The sequence below is a fragment of the Triturus cristatus genome, chromosome 3_1, assembly GCF_964204655.1.
Source record: "Triturus cristatus chromosome 3_1, aTriCri1.1, whole genome shotgun sequence".
Taxonomy (NCBI): Eukaryota; Metazoa; Chordata; class Amphibia; order Caudata; family Salamandridae; genus Triturus; species Triturus cristatus.
This window is the reverse complement of record NC_140583.1, coordinates 663,976,793-664,001,191: the sequence shown is the minus strand read 5'-3', so window position 1 is coordinate 664,001,191 and position 24,399 is coordinate 663,976,793. Positions and strand designations below refer to the sequence as shown.

Here is a 24,399-nt window from a genome sequence, read left to right as displayed (position 1 = left end):
TCCTCCTCTCCATTAAGTAGAGGCGTATATAGAAGAGGTCTGTAGGAAAGTAGGATCTGCTTTCATAGTTACCCCCACTTTTTGCTGGTGTTCTGTTTTCGGACTAGTCTGACAGGGATCCTGCTAATCAGGACCCCAGTAATGTGCTGTCTCCGTAAATTGGACTCTGGTGAGTACTTTGCTACCTTCCTAATTGGCCACTGATGTACCCGTCTAAGTCCCTAGAACATGGTACTGAGGTACCCAGGGCATAGGTACACCAGGGTGTCTCCCATGGGCTGCAGCATATATTATGCCACCCATGAGAGACCACTCAAGCTGTGACTACAGACCTGCCACTGCAGTCTGTGTTTATTTTAAAAGTGTTATATAGCGCTAGCTTGACCCGTAGGTATCAGAGCGCTTTACATACATGCTGTAAAGCACCACTCACAACAGATATGTTTCCTTATATCTGAGGTTACTGCATTTAAAAGCAATAAGTCACCCCAAATGTAGGCCTTTTCAATCCTGAAGGCAGTGTGCTTGGTTATAAGTGTGAAGGTGCCCTGCATGCGAGGACACCCACTACACACCCAATAGTCTATTCTCCAGGCTTTGTAAGTGCGGTCAGACATTTTATACATATAGTTGACATCAAGTCAATTACCAGATGTCTAACTATATATTGGATGCACCGAAATCGGTCAGGATTGGTATCAAACATGTTGGAATCCTACCCCAACACCAATTCCAGTGTTCGATGTAGAATACCATTTACTGTGGGGCTCACCTAGGGAGCCCCCATATATTCCCGGTACCAGCCTTTCAAGGTCTAACAGCAAGCTAGGGCTGCTGCCGACCACAGACAATTCTGCCCTCCTGCTGCTGAACCAGGCTCGAGCAGGGGAAGGTAGAACAATAGGTTTCCTGTCACAGGGAAGTGTAACCACCTCCCCGACAGGACTAAGTGTATTGGGCTAGGGTGGGTGCGCTTCCCAGCGCCACCAGACTGCTTTTGGTGCCCTCCTTGCATACTCCAGTTGAAACCAGTTCATGGAGCCATTTGCTCCCGCTTTGGTGCGAAGCTGGACAAAGAACATGGAAATATCCTCCCCTCTGTCTAGCCCCTCCTCTGGGAGAGATCCCTGAATCGTCCTAACCCTTTCCTTTAGGTATTAAAGGGCTTACCCGAGGGTGGCTCTTCAGATTTGTCGTGGGACAAGATTCAGATCCGAAACCACTTCATTTTCAACCAGCTGTGCACTCTGGACTTCGTTGGACTTCGCGTTGGGAACCAAGATGGTATCTGGGAAGACTCCTGCAGCGCCTGGTCTCGTCGTCCCACCAGTCTTCTGCGTCGTCTGTGCCTGTGCTTCATCCAGGTTCTTCTCCAGGCCTGTGGGCATCAAAGACACCGAAGGAATCTCTTGGAGTGAAGGAGTCACTCCTCTGCATCTGCAGGCACCGCATATAAGCTGACCGGTCTGCTGCTACAGACGTCCTCCGGACTTTGAAAGGCCCAGCAGCACAGGTGGTGGTACTGCAACTCCCTCGAGGCCTGAACCGTCTTCCCACCGAGTTTAAGGCCAGTATCCCTCATTGGAACCGCTGGAACAGAACCCCTGTGCACTGCGTCGACTTGCCGTTGCCAAGGCTTGTTGACTCTCTCCTCCAGAGATCTTCGGGCTCCAAGAAGATCCAGCCTCCAGGATATCTTCCTGCCAAGATCTTCATCCTTACCGCATCCTCTGCACCGTAGGCCGCCATCTTTGGTGAGCTGCTCGAGGTCCTCTTTTGACTCCTGTGACTTTGGCCTGTGGGTCCTTATGAGAGTCTTCTTTGGCTCCAGTGGGCTCCCCTGCTTGCTCGGGGCCTGCTCGGACTCTCCTGCACTTGATGAGTCCCTTGGACCTTGCTGGTCACGACACTGCACTTTCTTCATTTTCCACGTCTGTTGCTACTGCCAAGGCTTGTTGGTGTTCTCGCCGGACACCGACCCCTTGGTTCTCGACTTTGGACATGGGACAACTCATGAACGGCTCCTGGTCTTCCACAGCGTCGTCTGGTCCTCAGAGCTGCAGCGACAAGATCACTGTCAACCCTCCTGCATCTTCAGTCATCTGTGGTGAGAAGTCTTCCGTGCCTCCTGGTCACTCCGAGTGGCATAGACACTGTCCCCTCTGCTTGCAGATACTCCTTTTCAAGAATTCACCCTTGGATTTCACCCGACTCTTTCACCTTCTTTGCCAGCAGCATCTTTTCTGAAGTCCTCCATTGCGGTCTACGATGGTTTCCGATGCCACTTCGCACCTAGCTTCCATGGTGTAGGTATCCTGGTACCTGGGGTATCCATGGGTGGGATGACTCTCCAACATTCCATCTTCCACAGGGTTTCTTCAGGGTCCTCAGGAAGGGTCCTTCTTGAAAACGGCAATCACGACTTCCCCATTAACATGCATTGAGTACACGGCTGCGTTTCCTCTCTGCACACAGCTTCCGTGGGGTTCCTGGGTACTTACCTTGGGGGTTCCTTACGTCCCCAACTCGTCTAAGTTTTCTGGGACAAGTCTAGACTTCAGTCACAGTTCGCACTCTACTTTATTAGTATATGGTCTGATCCCCCCCTGGAGACCACTGTGTATTTGTGCGACTTACGTGTTCTACTATTTAAGTATTGTGTCTATTATGATTATACCTCTGGTAAGGAGATATACCAATATGTTAGTGAGCGTTTATAATAAATACCTATTTTTATAACTACACTGTGTGGTTCTTTTTCACTTAACCTACACTATATAAATCAGTACTGGTAAAACAAGCTGCTTAACACTCCTTCTGGACTAAGCTGGAAGGCTGCTCTCCACAGCTACCACTTAGAGAGCTTTCTAAGGTTGTCTAAGACCACTAAAATCACCATAAGAGTTGTCTAGAATAATGCAGGGTGCTTCACTTAAATAAGTGTGCACTGTATACTAAGCCAGCCTCCTACAAGGTCTATATATGGAACTATGTTACTCCACATTTGCCAGACAGATCTACCCAAGATGGCCAGTGAATTAGTAGCGTGGACTTGAGTAGCAGCGATGGGGAAGACTCTACCGATAGGCAACCAGGTAACAACTTTCTCTGTTCACTGTGCAAGAGCGCCAGGAGTGTCTCTGGGTCGCTTAAGTGATAACAGAACCTACATTTGCATGTCAGGTCAAGTAATTCATAGTATTATCAAGTGCCCTGTATTTTTACTTCTCATGCCAAGGCATTGTCACTTGCATAAGCTTCTTTCCCTTCAACCAAATAGGTACACAATGGGACTGGCTTCGGATGTCTTTCTGGGGATATCTCTAAAATCATATAAAAAGCAGTCTTCTAACTATTTGCTTGGGCAAGTTAAATTTCCTATACGCTTTCTCAATTAAGGCACAATTTCATATTATCAGGCAGGGGAATCCACCAGCGGCAGCTCAGCATCCATTGGTGGGTGAGTGACAATCATCCTACTCTTGGCATTTGTTCAGAGGGGATGCGTCAAATACTTCTTCCTCACAGTCATCATCCCCTGCAGAATCCCCGTCATTATAATGGGATGGCAAATCCTGAAGAAAAGGTAGTAACTGAGGTTGGCCCTGCTGAGGAGAGCAGAGGAGCATGTGGCACACATGGCTTAGCTATGTTTGTGGTCCGTTAGGTTGAGACCTTGATAGTCTGGTTCGTGGCACTGTCGTGGGCTGCATATTGAAGGGAACCTGGTTTAATGATCCACCATCTTTGATTAAAGCTCTTGCAATTAATCAACTGGCACCCGTCTCAGAGGCGGTTCACTGTAACTGCTATCATAGTAATCATTTTCATAACAGATAGTATTGCCTGTTGAGGTACAGAGGGCGGTACTCTCATGCACAAACTTCCTCCTCTGATTGACAGGTTGATACATGGGCTTGTAGCAAATACTGGTCGCCTGAATCCTGTTTACTGTGACTTAACATGTACTTCAGAGAGGCTGTATCTTGGTACAAAGGAGCCTTTATTGCTTCCTTCAAGGTCTGTCACTTACCTGAAAATGGCCAGCCACCGCCTCTCCTTTGTCATTTTCTTACTGTCTCTGTCCGGTGGCAGGAAGCACCAGGGCTTCCAGGCTCCCCTGAGCCAATCACAATGTTGCACTGGAGGGTTATGATTGGTCTGAGTGCCGTGGATCAGCGCTCAGATGGGGAATTGGAGGCTGAGAATGTTACTCACCAGGCTGAGCATTACACCCTGGTGGGTAAGTTGAAAAGTGAGCAGGACTGTTTTGCCGGCACAAGAGGGCCAGCCAAGCATTCGTGCGCACTTAGGGAGTGCAAACCACTCCTCCCCCTGCTCTGGCGAGCCCCACGCTGCCCCAAGATCCACTGACTGTAAAATAAAAACTAAAATGATAATACCGATACGTTATTTTCATTTTATTTTTCCTTTTGAGCAGTGGGGCGATGCTTCTCCGCTTTAGCGGAGGTGCCACCACTGGGAAAATGAAAGTATCTCCATTTCTGTGCCATACTTAAGTTTCTTACAGTTAGATGGTGTTGAGGACCTAAAATGGAAAACTCCTAGTTTTACTCAGTAAACACAATTGTGGCATTATTGAGGCATTCATAGCAACAGAGCGAGAAGGAATGAAAACCGTAGGAAACAATGTACCAGAATTCAGCTGCAGCAAACCCCAAGTTCTCTAAAGACAAACAATATTGGTATTGGCTTCTAAGGCCAGCCCTAGCAAGGGAGAAACAGAATTCTGTGCATAATGCAGGGCACGGCCCAATTCAGGATCAAGTTCACACGTGGGTTTGAGGTCTCATGTTGTTGCATAGGAGTAGCGGGATTTGTTAGAAATGTGTGGCTCTGTAAGCACACAAAACACAAAGGGTGACTTAGCCTTATTTTAATGACGATCCTAATGTTTCCATATCAACTCCTTTTCAAGTCACACCTTTTTTTCCTAAATATTTTTCCATCGAAATTGAAAATTACAAAAACACAAGGCTTGGTTTGGACAAGATAACAAAGGATAGCTTTGTGCATGTTCATCATTATACCACGAGCAGCCCAGGGAGCATCCAAAAGCAAACACAATCCTCCAGCAAAGGAATCCGTCAGGAAACTAAAAGCAGATTTACCCAGGTCACAGGAGGGTAGGTCGGAGGACAAACATCTGAAACCAAATAACATATTTTTACACGTTTCTCAGTGGATATCCGAAATTGACCTCGTAACTACAGAGCACAACAGCATAAGAACCGAAAACCTACAGGACAGATTCCCCTGGAGTATTATGGGACTGGCTAAAACAGCATTTATTAATTCGGGACTTTTGTAGAGCACTGCCTTCCTGTATGTATGTAGCCTTCGGATTATTTCAGTGTTAAATACCACAGCGGGACATCACAAAGGAGGACCCACCGAAATGGGAGGGGAATATATACTGGATAATGCCGGATAGTACTGTGTACAAAAAAAAAGACTAACAGATTAGATTAACCACCCTATAACATGGGACTCCACAAAGCATTAGGGTGATGTGCTGTGAACTCCACCCCAACGTCCGAAGACTTCACCACACAGTCGGGGGAAGGGATCAACACTAGAGTTGAAGGGAGGCGGGATCCACCTCTTAGTATGGGGATTTGAATTCAACCAGAGTCGGAGGAGGACATTTCTACATCTCGGATAGAGAGGAAGGATACACCACAGTCACATCAGACTCCAGGGACTTTCGTCCTTATTAAAACTTTGGCAGACTGTCTAATGGTCAGTCAGAGTGGCAGAGGTCATAACCTTAGTCACACTGGCAGAGGACCTCTTCAGTGTCTGTCTGGTGGGGAGGTCCACGCTGTGAAGCGATGTACAACCACAGCGGGTCCATTCACAACATTATACGTTTGCCAATTGGGCACCATGTTTGAAGCACCCACCCAGAAAAACATTCTGCCCTCAAAATACAAACGCAAACACACAAGAGATCACAGGGATCTGACATGTAGCAATAGGTGTGTACTGCAAATATCGAACATGGCAGTGCAAGCGAGTATTGATGGTTCTGAAGCGACTATGGGCAAATACTGCATAAGTCAGACATGTGACTACATTTACGAATTTGTAAAATCAAACGGAGTGGAAGAGTTGTGTTGAGACGGGCGTTGGGAGGGGCCAACACCAAAATTGTTGTGAGACCCTCAACAGTGTTGTTCTGCCAAAGGTAGGTCTCCGATTTGCATACTTAGCCACTGATCTTTACACCATTGGCTCTTGAATCAGAGACCATATGGGATCCACCATGCGAGGAAAAAAGTTTGAAAATACCTCCTACCTTTAAAAAGGACACATATCACTAAGAAGCTCAAATGTAGTGGTATGATTAAAAATGTGAGATGTGAAAAGAGATATTAGGTGTCTCTCACATCTATCTCTGGAAGAACCAGGTCAACACGTTTCAGCCAACTTTGCACCCTATTTGTCAATGGCTTTCGTCAGGATCAAAAGGATAAATTACTTGCCTGTAATCCTAGTTCTTTTCCAAGGGGAGACTTATCAAAGTCATAAACAACCCACCCACCTCACTGGACAAATGATCAACCATTAGTTTGTCTCTTTGTGCCCGGATCTTGGGGTCAAAGAACACACTTTTCTTGCGTTAGAGTCTAGTGTCGAACCCAGATAGTCTATTCTTTGAGTAGGTTGATGTCTGACTTTGGCAAGTTGACATGAAGGCCCAGCCGCTGTAGCAAAGTTAGAAAGGTCTGGTATTGGGTCTTTACGCACTGTAGAGAAAAACTCTTCAGGAGCCAGTCGTCGGGGTAAGGATAAATTAACAGTCCCTGGCAGTGTAGAGCAGCTGCTACTACTGCCATGCATTTGGTAAACACTCGAGGGGCCGACTTTAATCCGAAAGGGAGGACTTTGTACTGGTAGTGTTTGACCCCTACCATGAAGCGCAGGAACTGTCGGTGACATGAGCGTACTGGTACATGAAAAAACGCATACTGCAGATCTATCGGGCACATCCAGTCCCCTTGCTGGAGGTGAGGATATATTGGATCGAGAGCCAGCATGCAAACATTTTCTCTTTGGATGGACTTGTTCAGAATGCGTAGATCTAATATAGGTCTGAACTCTGCTTTGGGACCCTTCTTTCGCACCAGAAAGTACCTTGAATATGCTCCTTTCCCTCGTTGACAGGGAGGAACTTCCTCAGGGGCAGATTTTGGTAGGAGAGTAGCTACTACTTGCTGCAGCAGTTGCAGCTGGTGGCATGTGGTTTTTACTGAAGGTGGATAGCGAAACCATAGAGAGTACCCATTCTGCAGCGTACTCAATACCCATTCATCTCTTGTGATGCTGCGCCACACTTGTAGATGATTGGCGATATTCCCTCCCACCCCCCAGTGGAGTGGGTAATGGTGACGGGGGAAGCGAATGCTCATTGCTTTGTTGGAGTCTTCGCCGAGGAAGAGGACTAAGTGGGGTACCTCTACCACGGGAAGAGCGACACCCATGGTAGTTTGTTCTGGGCTGGTGGTGTTGATGCCTTGGAGACCAATGAGGGGTTTGAACCTTGTGATGAAATGGCCTGCGGTCATATGGCCTGTATCTACAACGGAACTCCTTTCTTTTTTCAAGGCCTACAGCCTTTAGAGTATCAAGTTCTGTCTTCATCCTGGTCATTTCATTGTCTGTGTGTGTGCCAAAGAGAGAACTTCCGAAAAAGGGAAGATTTAAAATACGCTGCTGGGCTTCAGTACAGTAAGTTGGAGCCAGGATGATCGCCTAGTACATATTCATGTGCATAAGAATACACAGCTAGAGCTGCCCCATCCGCTGCAGCGCTAATGATCTGGTCACCACCAAGCCCCCTTCTTGGAAAACTTCCTCGAAGTCTTGCCGATCCTCTTTGGGCAACTTGTCTTTGAATCTCTCCACTGAATCCCTTAGGGCCCTATAATGGCGAACTAAGAAGTCTAAAGCACTGGATACCTTCAAAAAGGAAGCCGAGGTGCCACAAACTTTCCTTCCCTAACAGTCCTGACTTCCGCTCTCTTTGTCCGAAGGCACAGTTGAAGAGGATGCCACTGCATGCGTCTGCTTTGCAGGTGATATAATTACGCAATCCGGAGGAGGACTCGCCTTCAGGAACAGTGGATCTTGCTCTGGGGGCTTGTACTTCAAGATCCGCACAGGAGCAGTCTTGAGTGATGCCGGCGTGAGAAAGGTGTCCATGGCCGGTTGAATGAGCCCAGGTACCAAAGGTCTTGCTGCTGACCTTTGGTGCAAAGTCTAAAAAATAACAGAGGATGATGTTTGAGGAGTGGGCATATCAATATTCAACTTATGCGCCCTTCTAGCCAGCACCTCGTGGAAGGCATGAATATCATCCACCGGGGAAATTCTCGAAGGTGGACTGTTCGTCAAGGTGGGAGAATAGTCCCTTTTCGAAGAATGCAAGGAGGATGAGGACCACAAAGGTGATCTGTGCCTTTTACGATGGCTAAGTGCAGGGGACCTTCTTCGTGGTGACGGATTTGCTGTCATAGTACATTCCCGAACTCTGGGAGAATTAGTAGGAGAAAGGTCTACAGTCTGTACAAAGCGAGCCAGAGACGAGCTGTACAGAGGACTAGAGTAGTCCAGAGGTTGCAGAACATAGATTGTAGAAAATTTCTGCCAGTGGTGCACTGATAACAGCCATCTGGGAGATAGGTGCACAGAAGGTGATCTCTGTCCTTTCTTCTCTTGCTGTGCAGGGGGATCTGCCGTCTGCGGTGCCCCCTTCTGTGTCTGCCTATCAGGAGAGGGAGAAATGGAGCTGCTAGACGTCAACAGAGGCACCCGCCGTGATCTCGACTGCAATCCTGTAGACACAGAGTCCCTTCTAAGCTGAACGGATAGACTTTGAGGGCCTTTCCGATGGAGTTTAGTGTGGCAACGCCGACAGTGATGAGTGCCTCGACGTCGAACAACGTTGCATCAAGACGTCTTGAGCCGGTGTCGGGTGCTGGGAAGACACTGATGGCTTTCGAAATTCTTGACGTTGGGAAAGATGTTGCGTACGGAGACTGGTGTCTCGACGTCAGGTGAGACGCCGCCAGTTGGGTCTTGGTCTTCGATGTCGGACGAGGATCTGTCGACGGAGACTTGTGCTTCGACGTCAGACATGGAGCCGACGACGGAGACCGATGCCTCAACAGCGTGTGGGGAAACTACAACGTAGAGCATCTTCTGGATATAGATTGTCATCGAGATAACGTCAATGTGGACTGAGGCCTCGTCGTTGACCGTCGCCGGGTTGACGGCAACGGACAGCTTTGTCTCGACGTTGAACACCTTTGAGGTGGAGTTAATGGAGACCGAGGTCTCAACGTTAAGCATTGGGTCGACACCAGCGGAGACCGACTCAACAGGGCGGGGGCGGGGCTGATTTGACGCCGGTGAATGTCAACGATAGACAGATGTCAAACTTGCCGCTTTCTTCAGTGTAGTCTTCGACGACGGCCAGCATTTCAATACAGTCAACGGCGGTGGCTGCATCAACAGGGAAACCTGCAATGACATTTCGCCGCTGGAGGCATTTTCGACGCGGAGCCCAACGCCAAAGGAGAATGGATAGGGATCTTACTTCTAAAAGTCAATCTGGTTCTCCTCTTCTTGTACCTCAATGAAGCTCTTCCTCTGGAAGTAGCGGATTTCTGCGACGCCATTAAGACGAATCATGTCGCTCTCATTGAGAGAGCGCCTGGAAAGATTTTTGCAGTGTTAGTAGGTCTCAGAAAAATGTGTCTCAGGGAGACAGAGAATGCGGACAGGTTGAGAATCTTCTTTTTGAGGGCAAGGATCAAAAAGAGAAGGCATATTTAGACAGAAAAAAAACACATTCAAATGGTAGCTCCTTACTTCAATCGGTGAAAGACGTTGAGTGAACAGGAACTAACCGTTTTATAGAGGAAACTTTTTGACAAAAAGCCAAGAAAATTGAGAGCTGAAAACTCCAAGGTCCCGGCTGAAGGAGCCGGAAAGAACAACTGACCTAACGGTCACCCATGATGCATGATGGGAAGCTGGGGGTCATGGCTTCCTTAAAGGAACGGTGCCAGTTTTCTTTCATTTTCTATGCTGTTATGGTTCCAATGCAGCTTATGGGCTAACAATGCCTGCTATGTTACACTGCAGCTTCTGCAGTTCATTAAAGAGAGTTTGGGTGTCTCTTTGTCCTCCTGGTTTTTCTTCTTAAGTGTGTGTATTAAAACATTAAAAACAGAGTATATGTTTACTGATGCAAAAGCAGATTACCGAAGCATTGGTTAGCCTCGATTGTCTTGAAGGGTGCATTGGCTTGTGGAAAATTATATATTATATTATATTATATATATATATATATATATATATATATATATATATAGCTGCATATGAATTTAAATGTACTCAGGGGTGCCCATGCATGGGTGGAGGATCCCCTGGAAGAGAAGGTTGTTTTATAGGATCCCTTCATGAAGTCGAATTAAATCAAATGGGACACTTTTTGCAATATCTAATTTACGGTAACCAGGGACTACTGAAATGTCAGACCTGTAATTGCAAGCGAGTACTGCAGGCATCTAGATTATGCCTCTTGGTGAATATTGCATGCATCGAAAAGCACACAGCATGCAACTGCTTCAGTTACATAGATTGTGACTGCAAGTGGATATTTCGGCTATTGGACATGCAAGTGAGTTTAATGGAGGGAAACATGTACAGAGTATGAGCGTTATGCAATCAAGCAGAGCAGACAGAGGGCATACAGAAACAAGTGAGCTGCTGACTTGCTATAATATGAAGTGTTGCTGAATGGGCACTTTGCTGTTGATGGACAACATAATGGATATGATCATCACGTATGTCTGACCTGTCATGGAGTTTTCCGACGTGCACAACTGCTCTCTCAGTTTCTCAACATCGTCTGGATGGACTTGCTCATACAGGGTGCTCCCAAACCACTCCGACTGAGGCTGATTTAAAACCGGTGTCACCGAATCGGACACATAGATGACTCTCCCCGTCTCGGCAGCCACCACAAAAAGAAAACCATCAGCAGCTTCCAAAATCAGATGTTTAAGTTCCTGAGAAAGCCCATCAAGAGGAAAAAGTTACTAAAAATTACATTACTGGCCATATTGTGACAACATGCACTAATACTCTTGCTATCCTGTCATGACTGGGATCTTGCTATGGTGATGATTCATGCTCCAATACCTCCTTCTGCTATTGTGACTGCAGAAAGATGCTGCATGCTCTAACCCCTGCCATTGTGAAGCTGTATGCCCTACTAGCAAGGCATGCTGGAACAAATCTTGGTATCGTGCTGCTGCATGCCTTAAGTGCACCTCCTATTCTCTACCTGCCCTGATAGACTCTGGGATCTTGATGATGCATTCTGTTATGGGCGTGATGTTCCAGCAGCATCTGCTGTCATCAAGATGCATGCTTTCTGAAGAGCATCTGCTATAATGATAATTCATGCTCTTGTGAATCGATTCTGCTATTGCTTTACTGCACACCTGACTACCTCTGCTACTGTGATGCAGCATGCCACACAACCACCAAGAGGATGCTGCGTGGTTTCAGAACAGCCTCTGCTATGGAGACGGTAAATGCTCTGGAAACAACCTTGGAAGACTGTATGATATGTCAGCTTATACTACAGTGATGGGGTCTGCTCTGTGGCCTCTGTTCTCGTGATTCTGCACAATCTCTCACCAGTCACTGCTATCCTTACACAGCACATTGCCAACAACCCTTTTTATCCTGACACTACACTTTCTCACACCTTTTATGATTGACACATTTATTAGGATATATTCATTGTTATGTTGCACACTGCCTGAAAAAGCCTCGGTTAGTTAACCTGCAAGTTCTGACAGTACCTGTTGCCAGAACAATGGCCACACTGAACGCCTCTGCTCTGACACAGCATGCCCTAAACAATCCTTTCAATAACGATGCTGCATGCTGTTGAAACTATCTCTGCTCTTATGACACTGCATGCAGTGAACGCCTCTGTCCTCGTGTCACTGCATGCCCTAACCAATCCCCGCACTTGTAATCCTGCTTCCTCTTGAAACGGTCTCTGATATTATGACACTGCATGCAGTGAACGCCTCTGTTCTCATGTCACTGCATGCCCTGACCAATCCCTGCACTTGTGATGCTGCATGCTCTTGAAACGGTCTCTGATCTTATGACACTGCATGCAGTGAACGCCTCTGTTCTCATGTCACTGCATGCCCTGACCAATCCCTGCACTTGTGATGCTGCATGCTCTTGAAACGGCCTCTGCTCTTATGACACTGCATGTAGTGAACGTCTCTGCTGTCATGACACTGCATGCCCTGACCAATCCCTGCACTTGTGATGCTGCATGCTCTTGAAACGGCCTCTGCTCTTATGACACTGCATGGAGTGAACGTCTCTGCTGTCATGACACTGCATGCCCTGACCAATCCCTGCACTTGTGATGCTGCACACTCTTGAAACGGCCTCTGCTCTCATGACACTGCATGCAGTGAACGCCTCTGTTCTCATGTCACTGCATGCCCCGACCAATCCCTGCACTTGTGATGCTGCTTGCTCTTGAAACGGCCTCTGCTCTTATGACACTGCATGCAGTGAACGCCTCTGTCCTCGTGTCACTGCATGCCCTGACCAATCCCTGCACTTGTGATGCTGCATGCTCTTGAAACGGTCTCTGATCTTATGACATTGCATGCAGTGAACGCCTCTGTTCTCATGTCACTGCATGCCCTGACCAATCCCTGCACTTGTGATGCTGCATGCTCTTGAAACGGCCTCTGCTCTTATGACACTGCATGCAGTGAACGTCTCTGCTGTCATGACACTGCATGCCCTGACCAATCCCTGCACTTGTGATGCTGCATGCTCTTGAAACGGTCTCTGATCTTATGACACTGCATGCAGTGAACGCCTCTGTTCTCATGACACTGCATGCCCTGACCAATCCCTGCACTTGTGATGCTGAATGCTCTTGAAACGGCCTCTGCTCTTATGACACTGCATGCAGTGAACGCCTCTGTTCTCATGACACTGCATGCCCTGACCAATCCCTGCACTTGTGATGCTGCATGCTCTTGAAACGGCCTCTGCTATCTTGAGGGTGCATTCTGACAGACCATACAATCATTCTACTGAACAATCTTAACAGTTCTTGCGGTCATGATGCTGCACAATAACCCATCCTACTAGTGTGATGAGAGACTACATACCTGGAGCCGATGTTCATCACGTCAATGCATGCTCTCTGATCACCATTTGATACTGTGACGGTATGCTGCACATCTTCTAAAATCTAGGCCCTGTCACTCAATTAGTATCTTCTGTAGTACTTCTGGAAGCCTTCAGAAGAATCCTACAATACTTTGCTGTCTTGTTGTGGGTTCTTCGAAGAGCACCAGTTTTTGTAACAGCACAATTAGGACCATGACCATTCTCCAACCCTGTTCTCTCACGACACTGCTTGCTCTGAAACCCGCTGGTATTTTAACACTACACACTTAAAACTTTTTGGTCATCGTGAATCTGCATGCCCACGAACAGTCTGCAATCATGACTCTCGATGCTCCAACATCCTCTGCTATTGAGATGCTGCACACTTTACACCTACGGCCCAGGCGTACGTCATACTGTGAAGACACTGCTTGATCTAAAAGCTTCTGCACAAGTGACTCTGGGAGATAGGAGTTTCTCCTATTGTGACTCTACAGAGCTTTTGCTATTGTCACGCTGTTCTTCTTGCCAACAGCCTTAACTGTCTATGATACTATGATACTCCACACTTTACAGTCTATGCTTTTTAGTACAGTCTACAAGCAGCGCTAAAGAGTCCATACTATCAGTGTCACAGTATATCGTGGATGTGTACACGGTTCCATCAAAAATATCATGCCACAGGTGAAGCAGCGACAGTTGATATCTGCTTCACAATTCCAAATCCATGGAATAATGTCTCCAGCCTCTGTCTAGTTTGAGCATTACAGGCAAGCCACACACGTTGGATTTTGCCAGATTCTGGATACCTCATGCTACTACAGTCTTAGCGGTCAGCTTCTGCTATTTTGACGAGGCATGTGGTGGACCACCAACGATGCCAGACTAATCTGTTTGCCACCCAAAGGTCGGTCTTGTCCTTCTCCATCCCCGCTGCACTTCCCTCTTTGCTTCTCAGAGAGACAGGCACTGACCTCCGCAGCAAGACAAGATAATGGGAGCATAGCATGGCAACAGAAGATAACAGCATGGAGGGTAAACCATGAAGGAAATTACTGTAACAGGAGGGAGGGAGCACTGAGGCAGCGAAAAAAGAATACATGATGTCGCAGATGAGGAACTCGTGAGCAAGCAGACTGCATGGGACAGTGTGGGAGCATAACACGGTCATGAGCACAGTATGGAGAACGAGTGCTGCAGCAGACTGCAGGGACGGAAGTGAGAGAGCAGAGCATGGAGACAGAATGAGCATGATACTGAGAATGAGCGAGGGAGCAGACTACAATGACCTATCTAGCACAGACGAATTTTTTTTTTTTACGAGTTGAATATCACTTAAATCCTTCTTACTTGGATTTTCTTAAATTGTGTTTTTCGTACATTGTGTGGGTGAGTTTAGCTTGCGGAAGACTGCTCGAGCTCAAACTGTCTTGCAGGGTCTGTGAAACTTGGATGTGTGCCGTGGCGTCATGCGCTGTGCTAGCAAAGTTCTCTCTGCGACCTTAGAAACTGTATGGAGAGTACAATGTGTGTGTACCTTACGTCATTTAATGCACAAGAGTATTTCTCACGTTGAGTTTTCATGCATAAGACTGTCAAACATGTTTCACACACTTTGCATGTTTTCGCACAAATTAGACTTATGCATGGAAACAATTGCACCATTTCACCCACCGCTAAACTCCACCTACAAACTTGTCGAGTCCTTCTGCCCTCTCCATCCTTAATGCACTTCCTTCTTCACGTCTGTAAGATAGGCACAGAGGTCTGCAGCAAGACAAACAAAGAGAGCAGAGAAAGAGAGGGGGAGAGTACAGTACGGCGACCAGAGAAGACTGCAAGACAACAGGAAGGAGGAGAGAGAAGACTTCAGGGGCAAGAGAGTGGGCCGCAGAGACCGGACAGAGCAATGAGGCAAGCAGAGATGTACTGCAGGCAAGCGGAATGGGAGTTCGGTACGTGCAGACACACGTGACCTGATAGACGTCACCAGCAAGTATGCGCTAAACGAGGACTACAGAAAGCCTGGAGAGCCAAATGCATATGTACAACGACTAAGGTTGGTGACGGCGCGTGCTTACACGCAACAGGAGGTAGACGCCTACACAGAAACACACTGACTGGGGTTAATAATACTTACAGACACGTACTAACTAGAGCTACAGGCGCTTTCTTTCACGCCCTCACATGGCTTTCTACGTGGCAGTCACACACTGAGCCGGGGCTACGGACAAATTAGGGATCACAATGACTGCAGTAGCTTCAGACAAGCGAAAGCAAACTAAGGCATCGACTAGGAGTGATTCGGAGTAACAGGTGCTAATTATTGTACCTGTTAAATACCGGTACCTTGGGGTCGGTTCAGAAAGTCACAGGAGCAATAATTTAGCACGGCATTCGTAAGTGTGGTTTAAACGTAGAAACAAGTGAAGATACAGGCTAACTGGAAGATGACGACACACCAAGGACCACACAGACAGGGGACAGAAGTGGTGCAGCGAGTCACACCCTGGATACATGCAAGGGCACTCGGATACGTTCTGGCACTCAATGAACCGCACCTTTTGGCCTTAGGCCCATTGAGACACACAATGACTGAAGACTTCAGGCATAAAACAGAGACGAGGGCACCACAAAAATACGAGGACACAAAGATCTTGGCCAGCTAATTTTGGTAGGGTTTCCAGTTCACTCTTGAGGGTAATCTATAGTCTCCTGGGACCACATAGAGGCTGTTTATTCCACCTGTGTCTGCAAGCACCTTGATGTCATTTGGCAACATCGTCCATTATCATTCCTTGCTCAGCCAGCCCAGATGGCCACATGCTCATGTGAAAAGAATCAGTCTGGAGCCTGGTGGATATGCATGAATAGGCAACCCTACAATGCTCCACGTGCCATTAAATGCTCTGAGCTGCAACCAGGCGACGAACCTCCTGGCTCCCTGAACAAGCATTTGATCTTTTTCTGCACCTAGCCCTTTCCCATTACCTTCTCATAGTACTGCTCCATGCCATCAGGACAAAAGTACCAGTGCTTGCTAATCAGACCTCACGTTTAACCCGGTATTTGTAAAGCCCAAACTAATCACCCCCAAGGGTCTCAACGTGCTGGGCACCATCGTGGCAATTAAGCAAGTTATTGCCCAAAGTCACAGGGTGCCAGTGCTTAATTTGAGCCGGTGGGTTCCGGTGCCCGGCATCAGCACCTCATTGCCACCACCGGGGCTTATAACAGTCTGCCACAAGGTGGTGCTGACTGATTAATTCAGGTATGAGCCCAACAGTTGTTTCTTAGTTCAATTTATATTTACAAGACTAATACCTGCCTCCCAAGCCATTTGTAGAACTTTGGGGTCCTGGAATAGTACGAATTGTCACACTTGTAAGAGTGTGATGGTTAGTAGCTGTGCTTGTACTGTCATTTGCAGCGGGCAGGGACAATGTGTAGTACAAGCTGCAGTGGCCTCCTGACGAGAGCCCCGCCACTTATTTTTTTTTACAAATTAAGCACTGTAGGGTGCTTGGTTGAGCTGCTGCTAGTGCCGGGAATCGAACCGTGGCACTTTAAGGCAGTGATGTTCCATCTGCAGTCTATTGATACTGTGTGGGGCATTTTAGTTTTGACTTTTAGCTCAAAGGCCACTATCAAGACAGTGTTACCTTTCAATCCACTTCCAATTAGTAACTTTTCTGCACCCTTCTCAAGACAACTCGCATTATACCCCAGTCAAAGCCACAGAATGAGCTTTTTCCTTTAACAAACATTTGATTGCATACTGGTTACTAATAGACGGCTTTTCCAACAGCCTAGGAAGTGATTTTTATGCCCTCAACCTAGTACTCCTCCAATTAGTTACATGGCCACTGTGATGAGTTCCAAGACCCAAAAAGTGGGGCACTCCGCAGAGTTAAATATAGGGGCCTGTGGAAGATAACAATAGCGATGGAATGGGACACTCTCCTGGTAGCTTTCAAAACTCTGGATCTACTGAATACCTGAACATACACATTCTCAGCCCTGGTTTAACTAAACAGTCTAATTAGCCATTAGGAAAGCCTAGATGATAGACATAATGTTATCAAGTTGCACACCTAATCAGAAAGACACACATTCACGCCACGTATACCGGATGCATCCTCCCCAGGGCACCAAGGGGTTCCACCCCGGACACACTTACAGGCTATACAGAGTCAGTGACTCTCTGAAATTTGGCTCCGTTAGAGTGACGTGAGCAACACCACCGAAATCACTCATGCTCCTTCTGGGGCATGGGTAACCACCAGTGGGGGTAAGGGGAGGCGGGAGGGAGTTTCATACTTCTTTTTCAAATGAAAGTTACAAATAAAACACAAAGTGTTTAACTTTGTATTATGTACACAGCAGTAAATGTTTGGAGACCAAAACTGTCCTAGAAAAATATGTTTACCGGCCATTGTGGTCCGAATTGTAATATAAAAATGCAATAATCTCATATACTGCATGTGATTGAGAAACACCAATAAAGTTTGTACAAAAAAAAAGCCATGTCGGTCAGTGATTTTGGCTGCAATAAAACATATTTGGTTTCATCCCTTAAAAAAGAAAAAGGCTAACCCAAAAGTACTCAAACGTCCGTTTGTGACCAACATTATTGTGAAATTCTTAGTGTAATCTTCATTTGTAAAATGCAGAAACATTAGAAATCAAGTCCAATCTACTCTCGTAGTCCATTCACCCTTTACTGTACCAAATAAACACTACTGAAAGGTCTAACAATGCTTTCAAACGACTGGAAAAGCCCATAGTGGCAGGATACCTAACATTGTTAGAAAGCATGACATCATATCTGGATTTAGTCTTTTGCTAAAGCTAATTGTGCCACTGGTGAAGTCCTACAGAGACGTCAGACATCAAAAGCCTTTAACAAGTTATTCTTCTAGTGATTAACAAGATACAATGTTTGCAGCAGACCCCGGCCTGTTGCCACTGAATTTATAGTTAACCAAAAAATGCTGTTATTTAATAAAGGATTCTCAGTGGAAACCAAAAGCAAAACCATGACACGTCTTCCAAACCATAAATATAGATAACTTTCTCGTATTAAATTGTTCCATGCATGGATCAATGAGCACAGAATGGATCTTAGGTTTACAATGAAACACATTAATCAGGGAATCAAGTTTTCCAGGATTTCAGAAACATTCATAAAGTAGGGTAACTACACACCACGTTGTGTAGGAAGCCCACACAAAGGAATACTTTACTCAAGTGCACGAGCCATCACCATTGTAATCACAAGGATAATTTCCCATTTGGACAATTCTTGAAATTACGACAAAACTATCAAAAATTATTATATTGAGGAAGCCCACACTCTAGCCAGAAAATTGAAAGAGAGGCTACTAATACAGACTTCTTAAGCAGTCCCTTAAGAGGGAGTGATACTGCCACAGAAGGAATATCCTACAGTTTAAAAAACAGAAAATACCACCTGAAGATTTTAGGATGTCAGTAGATTTGGAACTTTGAGCAATCCTACTAAGAAACTAATTCTAAGGAATTTATGCTTTCTCACCATCCAGCCCTTTCCAGTCCAAATTCTATGTTTGCTTTCATAAAACCAAAAGCTATGCGTACCCCCTTGGAACATACATACACAGACTGACCATCTAAAAGAACCCGGACATAAAATTAGGACAGGGAAAAAAGTCCAAAGCGATTTAAGGTGGGGTCACTATGTTCCAAGCACCACCACTACATGCAGCAAAAGGTTTAATATTGACAGAGATACTGCTAAATCCTGTGACACACAACAGAGACAATCAAAAAAAGTAGATAAGACAATATTGGACGCTAAGAGTGGGAAAATCAATAGATTTTATAATACTGCCCTCACACACCCGAGAGTGTCATGCTTCATCATTGGGCCGCATCATACACCTAGGTGCAGACCAACACCTTAGGTGGAGCGCAATTCTTTAGAATAGATGATGAAGAAAAGTGGTGAGGGTAGAGTATAAGGAAAAAACAAGCAGAACGTACACAAGTGTGTGCTTCTGAGAGAAAAGAAACGAATAGTCTCCCAAGATGGGGTATCCAGGGCAGGTATCATCGGAGGACGGACGAGGGGAGTAAGGAGACAGTGTCTCTTTGGAGTAAGTGTGACGACAAGAGCACCCTACCCCGCTGTCCCGGGTTTAGAGCATTACTCGTAAACTCTTATATGTTTATCCTCTTGGAAATTCCACAAAGAGTGACGCGGGGATATTACCCCGATTGAATAAGGTAAAAAAATACCCGAGAAGGGGTATAGACCAAACCCAAGGGACCAACACCCTGATGAATGCCAGAGTGACCCGGTTGGGCACATATAAAGCTGGCAGAAACATGTTGGTTTTAGCAGGGGGATTGTAGGGTCGTTACCTGCCCTGGATACCCCATCTTGTTTATTTTAATCCTGTCAGAGGTTGACAAGAATAAAAGTCTGAGGGTCAACCCCGAGACAGTTTTAGATTTCTTTCTGCTCTTCTTTTGGTCCCTTTCCTTTGGAGACTATTCGTTTCTTTTCTCTCAGAAGCACACACTTGTGTAAGTTCTGCTTGTTTTTTCCTTATACTCTACCCTCACCACTTTTCTTCATCATCTATTCTAAAAAAATTGCACTACACCTAAGGTGTTGGTCTGCACCTAGGTGTATGATGCGGCCCAATGATGAAGCATGACACTCTCGGGTGTGTGAGGGCAGTATTATAAAATCTATTGATTTTCCCACTCTTAGCGTCCAATATTGTCTTATCTACTTTTTTTGATTATGTCTCTGTTGTGTGAGATTAAGTCTATGTGAGGGAGTCAGAGACAGTCTTATCCCTCGTCTCTTCTGCATTGTGTTTTGAAAATCCTGTGACACCACAGGTTTAATAAATGTGCTGTACTACAAACTGTCTATGCAGCAGCTACTAAGTGGGCAAAACAAAACAAAAATCAAAGAGATATCGTACAGAACATTGTAAAAATGTACTCCTAGTAGGAACATTACTGGGTTGAGAAGCACAATTATAAGGATATGGTATAGCTTGCAACTGACATGACTGCATCAAGAAAGTGTGGTACAAGCTCTTGCATATGAAGAAAATTGTTGGATCCATGCAATGATTCCTCAATTGATCAGTCAATCAAGCGGTACTTATCACCTGAGAGTGTATCCAGGCGCAGTGAGCGGGTCTTAGTCAAAGAGCCAGGTCTTAAGTCCCTTTCTGAAGTGGGTCAACAAGGGTGAGGTGCAGAGGTGGAGGTGGAGGGTGTTCCAGGACTTGGCAGCGACGTGGGAGGCCCAGTTTCTTCTGGAGCGGCGTGTGAGTGGTATTTGTGCAGGGCAAGGGAAGTGGAGGTTCTTAGGAGGTCGGAGGAAATTCAGGCAGTAGTTCATGTAACCAGGTCCATGGTCGTGGAGAGAGGCTTTGTAGGTGTGGGTCAGAAGCTTGAATTGCCATGTTTTCTGGATGGGGAGCTAGTGGTGGTCTTTCAGGTGCTGGGTGATGTGGGTCCACTTGGGTAGGTAGAGGATCAGTCTGGCAGCTGGATTGTCTGGAGTATTTTCATGACTTTGGTGGTGGTGCCTGCATAGAGTGCATTGCCGTAGTCCAGCCAGCTGGTGAGGAGGGCCTGCCTCAATATTTTCCTGGTGCTGATGGGAAGCCACTTAAAGACATTGCAGAGCATGCAGAGACTGTGGAAAGAGGCTGAGGAGACGGCATTGACCTGACATTTCATGGAGGGTCGCTGTCCAGGACGATACCAAGGTTGCAGGTGTGGTCTTTCGGAGAGGGTGTGGGTCCAAGTTCTGATGGGTACCAAGAGTCGTTCCAGGGAGCGGTGTGTCTGCTGAGGATCAAGACTTCGGTTTTGTCCATGTTAAGCTTCAGGCAGTTGTTCTTCATCCAGTCTACGACGTTTTTCATGCAGTTGTGGAAGTTTGTCTTCGTTGAGGTGGGGTCAGCTGAGAGGAGGAGGACAAGTTTGGTATCATCAGCTAAGAGATGATGATGTTGATGTTGTGAAATCGGACTATGTCTGCGAGTGGTGTTATGTAGATGTTGAAGAGGGGTGGGCTGAGTGAAGAGCCTTGAGGGACGCAACAGATGGTGTGCTGGGGTTGTGTGTGGGGGGGGGGGGGGGGGGGGGGAAGGGGAGGGGGGAGAGACGGCAGAGGGAGACAGGTTCTCCGGGTGTGACTTGTGAGAAAGGAGGTCATTCATCTGAGCGCATTGTCTGCGATTCCGATCTGGCGCAGTCTACCGATGAGTGTGTGGTGGGAGACGTGTCAAAGGCTGCGGAGAGGTCGAGCAAGATCATGGCGGCTGATTCTCCTCTGTCGAGTTTATAAACCTTGGTAGATTCACAAACATATATAAATCGTGAGCCGTCTCATAGTGACTCCATAATAATAGGTCATCATTCCTTGGACACTTGTTTTAACAGGTAGCACCTCACCTCAGTTACCTAGGATATAGATATCTTACAGGATTTTTCTAAAATGCAATTCCACCTAATAGGGTCTCTTGAAGCTGCATAGTAATTCTTCAATTTTACTTTTGCTCCCTTCACGGAGGACTCTCAATATTGGCTATCAACTACAAACGAGACTTCGTTTTTCAGGAAATAAGCAGTGCTGGAGTTCCGGTAACTATGGCTCCAAGCACTAAACCCATTTCTATGCTCACAACCCAAACTAAAAAAAACATTTTGCTATGATGAAGTGCAAATCAAGAAAGCACAGACATAGAAAGAGCTATTTTTCCCTTTCTGACAGTTGACACCAGAGGATTAGGTTTTTCTGCATCCTCAGAGCGTTTCCTTCCTTGGATTAATATCAAGGAATGCATATGGATGGTGATCTTGGAGACAACATCATGCCTGACTAAGTGAGAGCACCGGTCTCAAGGCACTCATGCACGGCACAGGAACATAGGATAAAGCAGCACTGCAGTAAGTTCGACTCTTCTTCCCAACAAGAAGCAAGCAGAAGAGCAATGAGGTCATGAAGCAGTAAGCAAATTAGCTCTCTACAGGGATACAAAGACAGCTGATTTCTGCTAGATATTTATTTATTTTTAATCTCTGACACTCCTTTCTTTAATCGTGCAACATAAATATTTGATAACAGTTGCTTAAACCTAAGTGCAGGAGAACCACACGTGTAGAGACTTCTCCATCACAATTCAAAGACTATTTGGCCCTTTTTTACTCCCCTCACAGGGAATTTTCTTTTTAGCCTCAACATAAACAGTACAAGTCAATAAGCAATGGAACTACACTAGCCAATAATGATACTTATCAGTAAAGTTTGGCTACTGCACAGCAAGGTAAGAAGTCCTCACCTTCCTTAAAATAACTCAACCCGCACTTGCTAAACAGTTATATTGATTACTGTTAGTTCTTCTAGGTGCAACAAACGGATGACTTCAAGTGAATCATCAATATGAAAGTTCATTTACTTATCAATTGACATTTTATTATTATTATTATTATTATTTTTTTACAAGCCCTGCAAATAAGGGATTCTGCAGTTTTCTTTAAAAAACGAATCGCTATCCCCTGACTCCCATCTAAATAACACATCCTGTCCATTATCTCACATAACTTTTAGTTACCTCCCGTCTAGAGACTGACTTTATCCATGACATTTCAATCAAAGGGCTCTCTCCTATTTATGATACTAGATGAAAGGAGTACAACTTTCATCAAAGGGTGCTTTTTATTCGGTTTGGTATATAAATCTAGCACATGCTGTTGTCCTGAAAGGAAATCTAACCACATGCAATGCACTGTGCAAATACGTGTATACATGAATTGATTTAGGAAATAGGTATGGTACATGAGGGCAAGGATGACAATAGAGTAGAAACTGAAATGGCACAATAGCAAAGAAGTGAGTACAGAACACCGGCAGGAATGAAGGAGTAAACTAGGCTGGCTAAAAGAGAAGGGTAGGCGCGGCCAAAGTGAAAGCCTATGAGGGTGGAAGTCAGTGAGGGTTCTGGCATTAGCCATACAGACAATGGTAGGTGGGAATACCTGCATCAAATGGGCATTAAGAATGTGAAGGCTGAAGAGGAGAGGAAAGGAAAGCCATGGGAAAAGGAAGTTGCAGGAAGGAGCAGGTATTTTCGGATTCACATTTTGGATATACTAATATGCTACATCGCCAGCATCATCTGTCGACAGTAGAGTTGTGTCCAAATAAATGCTCACAATTTGACGATGCTGTACTTTCTACAAGTCACACTGTATGCATACACCAATACTGCCTCCACGTTATTTTTTGGCCCCGGACAAAACATGCAATTTGAACAACTCACATTCATTGTGATTACACGCATCTGTGTGGAGCCGCAAAAGATTTGCATGCATGACTGATCGACAGATCTACCCAACAGGGCATTTTAAAAATCATATTTTTACCCCTCATTTTTGCCTATTGATGTTAAATGACAACAGATCTGAAGAGTGGCCTGTTTCCTCCGCACTCAGTGACCCTGTATTGTAAATCTTGGCATCTGCTTACTCTACTCAATGAAAATTAATGTGAAGCTTGACCTGTGCTTTCACTACTCTGACTGAAAATCTTAGCCCGTATTTTTGGGCTCTTTGAAAAAGCTGTTCTTGCGAGCCCCGCTTTTAGTGGTTCTAGTTGATGGAGCTGAATCTATTTCTTTATCTACCTGTTCGATGGAAAATAAGATCTAATCTTGCACTCCCTGCAGTGTCAATGTGCAGTTGTTCACTTTTCAAGATGGCGGCTGGGGCAGGACATGGATACAACTTGGCTGAACTTAGCACCATCCCAGATACAGGCAAGAATCCTGCAGTGAAAGTGTGATTTTGTCACGGACCGTGGGCGGATGCAGGCATAAATCTAATAAAAGCACAAATGCAACATACACTCGCTCTAACACTGTCCTCTAATCTAGCTCTTGTCCTGATACTGACTTGTGCACCTCACCACATAGACTACTTCACAAGTTTATCGTACCCATATAACGAGGGAAAGCCGAGCAAAGAGAAAGCAAGTGACCCAATACACCACATCATGGCTCGACACAAACTGCACTGAACAGCTCCTACTACTAAAAGTGCCAGCACGTTTGCCAT

The 24,399-nt window shown here is 45.9% G+C and overlaps 1 protein-coding gene across 7 annotated transcripts in view; it reads right to left on the bottom strand.

Moving 5' to 3' along the window:
* Nucleotides 1–24,399, bottom strand: part of ARNT2 (aryl hydrocarbon receptor nuclear translocator 2) — an 803,119-nt gene that overhangs the window by 559,266 nt on the left and 219,454 nt on the right. For all 7 annotated transcript variants that reach the window (XM_085644710.1, XM_085644711.1, XM_085644712.1 and 4 more), the window contains one exon: nucleotides 10,892–11,105. In XM_085644710.1, the coding sequence (XP_085500836.1) occupies nucleotides 10,892–11,105 (214 nt within the window). The remainder of the gene's footprint in view (nucleotides 1–10,891; nucleotides 11,106–24,399) is intronic.